A 7,500-nucleotide genomic window follows, 5' to 3' on the forward strand; every position below is an offset into this window, starting at 1 on the left:
AAACCGAGTCAAGTTACCTGGTTAACCCTTTGCCGGAATAGACGGAGTGGTAATACTGACTGGTCTCCCGGATCCCAATACCGTAGTAGTGATATCTGTGGACAGGAGCTGAATTGAACCACCATACCATTCAAACAGTCAACGCTCTGGAGAAGTTCAACCCCGCTGCCCTGTTTGGGGTGGGGAAGGATGCAACAGTGATATATGTAGTGATGGCCTAGAGGTAACGCGTCCGCCTAGGAAGCGAGAGAACCTGAGCGCGCTGGTTCGAATCACGGTTCAGCCTCCGATATTTTCTCCCCCTCCACTAGACCTTCAGTGGTGGTCTGGACGCTTAGTCATTCGGATGAGACGATAAACCGAGGTCCCGTGTGCCAGCATGCACTTAGCGCACGTAAAAGAACCCACGGCAACAAAAGGGTTGTTCCTGGCAAAATTCTGTAGAAAAACCCACATCGATAGGAAAAACAAATAAAACTGCATGCAGGAAAAAAAAAATTAAATGGGTGGCGCTGTAGTGTAGCGACGCGCTCTCCCTGGGGAGAGCAGCCCGAATTTCACACAGAGAAATCTGTTGTGATAAAAAGAAATACAAATACAAATACAAAATATACGCATTGAATCACAACTTCAGTCCAAGAAACCAGCATGAAAACACACATTTCAAAACAAACACAATAAGTTTACAAACAGTACAAATCAAACTTCATTACACTGACCCATGTATATTGCAGATGTGAGGACAGGTTACACGCCCTTCCCAAATTCCCTGAATTGATTTGTCGCGTGTTTTCTTCCCAGCACAAAAAAACAAGACTCACTTGTGATACACTTTAAAAAAAAAAATCTAATCGTTAAAATGTGTTCTGTATTTGTTATTATAAAGCTTCGCGCTTTAAAAAACAACAAAAAAAACAACAAAAAAACCAACAACCCTGTACACTGAGAGTAAAACACACAAGCCTTTTATGTATTGAGTATAATTTCAAAATGTAATGTTTAAGATGAGAAAGATCAGTTTAAAGCAAATTAAGTCCCCTAGCATTAATTACAGAGAATTTCCCTTTTTTACTATCTGCACCAAAACGTTTGCAAAATAAATAGAACTTCCATGCTTAGCAAAAGAAGTTCCTGTTTGAACAAAAAATGATATTAATGACTTCTCTTGTTGTTGTGTCAGAATATCAGATCAAAGTGCCAAGTTTAGAGAATACAAAAAATATAAATATAACAGTAAATGCAGTTTGCATATAATTAGGCTTCATATTTTTTTGTGTGTGTGCCCATCCCAGAGGTGCAATATTGTTTTAAACAAGATGACTGGAAAGAACTGAATTTTTCCTATTTTTATGCCTAATTTGGTGTCAACTGACAAAGTATTTGCAAAGAAAATGTCAATGTTAAAGTTTACCACGGACACAGAGAGAGAGAGAGAGAGAGAGAGAGAGAGAGAGAGAGAGAGAGAGAGAGAGAGAGACAACCGAACACCGGGTTAAAACATAGACTCACTCTGTTTACACAAGTGAGTCAAAAAATCGCATGAACTTCACACTGATGAAAGTGATCGATATTTACCGAGAATCAGTCTGTTTCGAATCACTTATCGGACATTATGAAACAAAATGAAATCCGTCCCTGACTGATCCCATCTTAACTCACTCAGTACGGCCAGTCCTCTCTTCTCCTCTACACAGACCCCTCGGATGTCCAGTGGGTGTCTGAATGACCCAACCTTTAGCTTCCGTCGTCAGAATTGTGGTATTCTTTGTCAACATTCACCTCTTCAGTATAAGAGCCTTCCGCTTGCAATATTTTGATGATGGTAATTGGGGTTAAACGCTGTTAACGTCGTCTCTTTCGCCGTTCGTATGGAGAGAGTTAAACTCATTGCAAATTCCCTGTCTATTCTCTTTCTACGCCTTTTCTTTTTCTGATTTCGACCTGCTTTTTACATCTACATATTTATCTCTATATCATATCGTGATGTTTCTGTACATAGTGACATAAGCTGAATTTGCCACGGTGTCATTTCATCTACATATTCATCTCTAGAGCTTCATGGAGTTATATATCTGGACACAAACTTAATTCAGACAGGACATTATTACATCTACGTGATAAATATCCATGTGTAATAGTAGTGGCATCTGTGGACATGCACGCATTTCCACATTTCATTTATACACATATCCATGTGTGAACACACACACACACACACACACTCACACTCACGCACGCACAAACACACACACATATACACACACACTCACGCACGCACACGCGCACACACACACACACACACACACACACACACACAGATAAAACCTAGTGGTTACTTACTTTGAATGACCTCTTGTACCAAGGCGCCGTGTGCTTAGGTGTGGAAACTTCTGTCGTATTGTCTGTGAAATAATAATAATAATAATAATAATAAATACTACTACTAATAATATTAATAATAATAATATTAATAATGATGATGACAACAGCAATAATAATATATAAAAAGGGAAAAACAACAATAATAACAACAACAACAACGATGATGATGATGATAATGATATAATAATAATAACAACAACAACAACGACAACAATCATAACAACAACAACAATTATAATGATGATGATGATATAACAACAGAAACACTACAGCAATATCAATGACGACAATGATGATAACAATAACAAGAACAATGAAGACGACGACGATGATGGTGATGAAGAGAAGAAGAATGCTGATGACGACAGCAACGAAAACAGCAACAACAGTTATGGAGGAGGTAAAACGATTCCTGCTACCCATTTGTGGCTGGACTGTCTCAGACTTCCTACAACTGAATGTGTGAAAACCTAACAGCCACAACATCACTGGCGCCACTAAGTGTGGGTCAATGGAGATAGACTTATAACTTCTTTTTTTTTCTTCTAAATATACACCAGCAGTACATCTCTTTTTGTCAGGCGTACGTCTACAAGTCATTGTTCTTGTTGTTGGTTGTTGTTTTTTGGGGTTTTTTTTTCATTTTTTCATTTTTTTTTTTTTTTTGGGGGGGGGGGGGGGGGTCTATCATTTTTTTTTTCTCAAGGCCTGACTAAGCGTTCCTTTTTGATTTAAAAAAAAAAAAGAAGATAAAAATAATAATGATAACAATAACAACAACAACATGCATTTTTCTGTATCTCTCTCTCTCTCTCTCTCTCTCTCTCTCTCTCTCTCTTTTCATTTCATTTTATCTTTATTACTATTTTATTTTTATTTTTTTTGTTTTTCTTTCTCGAGGCCTGACAAAGCGCGCTGGGTTACGCTGCAGGTCAGGCATCTGCTTGGCCGATGTGGTGTAGCGTATATGGATTGGACCGAACGCGGTGACGCCTCCTTGAGCTACTGATACTGATACTGATACTACAAGTTAACTAGAATGCGCAAAACTTGCACAAGATAGAAACACTACGTACGATCTCACACATGTACGCACGCACGCATGTCATTTCCAGGTAAGTTTCACCAAGCAATCTAAAAAGCTGACAACTGACCATTCCAAAACGTCTCTTAAGTGGGGCTGGGTTTTTTTTTGTTTTTTTTTTTTTTTCTTCTTTTTTTTCTTTTCTTTTTTCACATCACCTTGGATCTGGGTCCAATTGCCTATTTCCAAGAGTTTTTCCCTTTCCCAGAAAGCACACGTTTGAGAAAAAGAAAAAAACAACAAAAAAACTGTTAAACAAAAACTTGAGTATCGACTTTTCCCTTTGTGACTGGGATGTTTTGGCAAAGTTTTTCCATCACCCACCCTTTCTTTTTTGCCCTCAGTGCGCGCTATTTTGAAACGAAACACTTATTAAAACCCCCAAGCACTGGTTTAGTTTAGTTCGAAGTGTTCACACTGAGAGCAGGTAAACTGAAGCAGATGTAAAGAGGTTTGGGATTCAGCGAGAAGGGAAAATCAAAAAGCTGAAGCCCGTTTGAAGGAGACAAGGCCATCTGATGTGAATCAGCTTCTCTTACCGGGGGAGTAAACAGGGCCCAGGCGACCACCACGCCACAGCACAGACAAACAACCACATTTCCCCCGGGTTTAATTCCCGGCAAAACCTCCACCACGCAGATAAAGACCTCCCTGGCTTTCTGCTTCACTGAGAGAGTGGGGGTGGGTGAGAGAAAGAGAGAGGGGGAGAGGAGAGGAAGAGAGACAGAGACAGACAGAGAGAGAGAGAGTGAGAGAGGAGAGACAGAGACCTGACAGACACAGAGATTACAAACGTGTGTTTGTGTGGAGGGGGCTGGATCCCAGAAGAGAGAGACAGAGAGAGAAAGAGAGAGACACACAGAGAGAGTGAGAGAGACAGAGAGAGAGACAGAGAAAGAAAGAGAGACAGACAGAGAGAGAAAGAGAAAGACAGAGACAGAGAGAAAGAGAGACAGAGAGATATTACAAACGTGTGTTTGTGTGGAGGGGGGAGGGGTGGATACCAGAAGAGAGAGACAGACAGACAGAGAGACAGAGAGACAGAGATTATAAACGTGTGTGTGGAGGGGGTGGATACCAGAAGAGAGAGACAGAGACAGAGAGAGAGAGAGAGAGACAGAGACAGAGAGAGAGAGAGACAGGGAGACACATTGAGAGAGAGATAGAGACAGAGATTACAAACGTGTGTTTATGTGGAGGGGGTGGATACCAGAAGAGAGAGAGAAAGAGAGAGAGACACACACACACAGAGAAAATGAGAGAGAGAGAGAGACAGAGACACAGAGAGAGAGGTTACAAACGTGTTTATGTGGAGGGGGTGGATACCAGAGAGAGAGGCAGAGAAAGAGAGACAGAGACAGACAGATTACAAACGTGTGTTTGTGTGGAGGGGGGTGGATAACAGAAGAGAGAGAGACAGAGAGAGAGACAAACAGACAGACAGACAGACAGAAAGAGATTACAAACGTATGTTTGTGTGGAGGGCGATGGATACCAGGAGAGAGAGAGAGGAGGGGGACAAAAATTACAAACGTTTGTGTCTGTGTAGTGGGTGAATACTGGAAGAGACAGACAGACAGAGTGGCATACAGACATACAGAGAGAGAGAGAGGCATACAGACAGACGGAGACTGAGAGAGAGAAAGAGGATGGAAGATGAGGGGGGTGGGGGTTGGGGGGGGGAGGGTCGAAGGGGAAGGGAGGTGGAGAGAGAGTTGAAAGAGAGAGAGTGGGGGGGGGAGGGGGGGAGGGGAGGAGGGGAGGGGTGGTAGTTACTGATAACGTTGCATGACTGTGCTTTTACGCTCCTCGTTTCATTAAGTGGGACGCTCCCCTCACCCCCCCCCCCCCCCACCCTCCACCCCCTCCCTCCCCCCTATCAGAGAGCAGACACTATTGGCATGTTTACATAAACATGATAATTTGGAGATCAAGAAGAAAAAAACAAAACAAAAAGTATACGCAAGTTGAATACAATCATTGTTCAAATCAAACACGGCCATTATTCCAATTAATGAAAATGCACGCGTGGAAACGCACGCATACATACACACACACAAGCATCGTGCGTATACACATGCACGCACGCACACACACACACACACACACACACACTGACAAATACAATACAATACAATATAATAATACAATACGATACGATACGATACAATACAGCACAACCCAACGGAACGCAGCACAACACGACACAACACGACATGACACAATACAATACAACACAACATAACGCAACACAACACAATACATTACAATGCAACAAAATCCAATGCAACACAACGCAACACAACACAACACACCACACCACACGCCACACCACACACACCACAACACACCACACCACAATACACCACATCACACACCACACCACACCACACCATACCTCACCACAACACACCACACCTCACCACACCACACACCACAATACACCACACCACACCACACCACACACTACACCACACCCCACCCCACCCCACCACACCTCACCACACCACACCACATCACACCTCACCACACCACACCACACCACACCACACCTCACCACACCCCACCACACCATACCTCACCACAACACACCACACCATCCCCACCACACCTCACCACACCACACCACAACACACTTCACCACACCACACTTCACCACACCACACCATACCCCACCACACCTCACCACACCACACCACAACACACTTCACCACACCATACCCCACCACACCTCACCACACACCACACCTCACCACACCACACCACACCATACCCCACCACACCTCACTACACCACACCACCACACCATACCTCACCACACCACAATACACCACACCACACCACACACCAAAACACACTTCACCACATCACATCACACTACACCACACCACACCGCACCAAAACACAGCACACCACACCACATCACACCACACCACACCACACCACAAGCAGTCTCTCTCACCTTGCCAAAGGTGGCGGCACAGGAAGGGGTGAGGTTCTCACGGCTGCAGAACTCCAGGTAGTGGGAGTACAGGATGCAGCGAGGGAGACACACCCCATCACACACACAGTAGTTCTCCTCCAGCCTGCACACACACACACACACACACACACACACACACACACACACACGCAGGGAACCACCATCACAACCAGAACCACAACCACTTTATCATTATCTCGGGTACAGAAACAATAACGACCACAACAACAACCACAACACAAACAACAGTAGTAGCAGTAGCAGTAATTTGTGCAAAGTCGCATTGAACGATCCCAGGAAGGCGAGATGCTCTCTGTTCTTTGTAAATAAACGATTCCATGATACATATTTCTGTCAAGAGTCTGCAGAACACAAAATATGCTGAACTTCGAATACGAATTCGCGGAATCCTACACGTCTGATCATGCAAGTTATTCGCCAGTGCTGCACTTTCTAACCTATGCCTTCTCAACGTTTTTGAATGCGCTCCTCGTCAATCGAAAGGTTTGGGGTTTTTTTTTGCCAGGGATCTCTATAGATCCTCCCGGCAACTTCCAGTTAAGTTTCACTAGCTTTAGGTGGCTCTTTCGAAATTGGGTCTTCGGATCTGTTCAGGGCGTCTATGTTTCTTGTTTCCTTTGGTATTCCAGTTCCAAGATTTGTCTGGTGACGTCTGCTGCCGTTTCCGTTGTCTGCCCTCGATGTGAATACATGCATCCGCTTGTTGCTGAATTATTCTTCTGAGATGCAGGACCTGTCTCATCATTGACAAGCAACGCTCTGGACCCCACTGAAACGCCACAACAGAGACCATGACCATGACTGTGAAGCCTAACTAAGTCCTGCATCAATCTGATGTGGACGTGATGGCCTAGAGGTAACGCGTCCGCCTAGGAAGCGAGAGAATCTGAGCGCGCTGGTTCGAATCACGGTTCAGCCGCCGATATTTTCTCCCCCTCCACTAAACCTTGAGTGGTGGTCTGGACGCTAGTCATTCGGATGAGACGATAAACCGAGGTCCCGTGTGCAGCATGCACTTAGCGCACGTAAA

At 43.9% G+C, this 7,500-nt stretch overlaps 1 protein-coding gene across 4 annotated transcripts in view; it reads right to left on the reverse strand.

Moving 5' to 3' along the window:
• The window catches only part of LOC143301499 (DNA-binding protein RFX6-like), a 131,845-nt gene that overhangs the window by 48,269 nt on the left and 76,076 nt on the right, over nucleotides 1-7,500 (reverse strand). For all 4 annotated transcript variants that reach the window (XM_076615822.1, XM_076615820.1, XM_076615821.1 and 1 more), the window contains 3 exons: nucleotides 6,429-6,552; nucleotides 2,341-2,402; nucleotides 18-95 (listed from right to left, as the gene is read on the reverse strand). In XM_076615822.1, coding sequence (XP_076471937.1) covers nucleotides 18-95; nucleotides 2,341-2,402; nucleotides 6,429-6,552 — 264 coding nt within the window. The remainder of the gene's footprint in view (nucleotides 1-17; nucleotides 96-2,340; nucleotides 2,403-6,428; nucleotides 6,553-7,500) is intronic.

Source organism: Babylonia areolata, chromosome 27 (assembly GCF_041734735.1).
Source record: "Babylonia areolata isolate BAREFJ2019XMU chromosome 27, ASM4173473v1, whole genome shotgun sequence".
Taxonomy (NCBI): domain Eukaryota; kingdom Metazoa; phylum Mollusca; class Gastropoda; order Neogastropoda; family Buccinidae; genus Babylonia; species Babylonia areolata.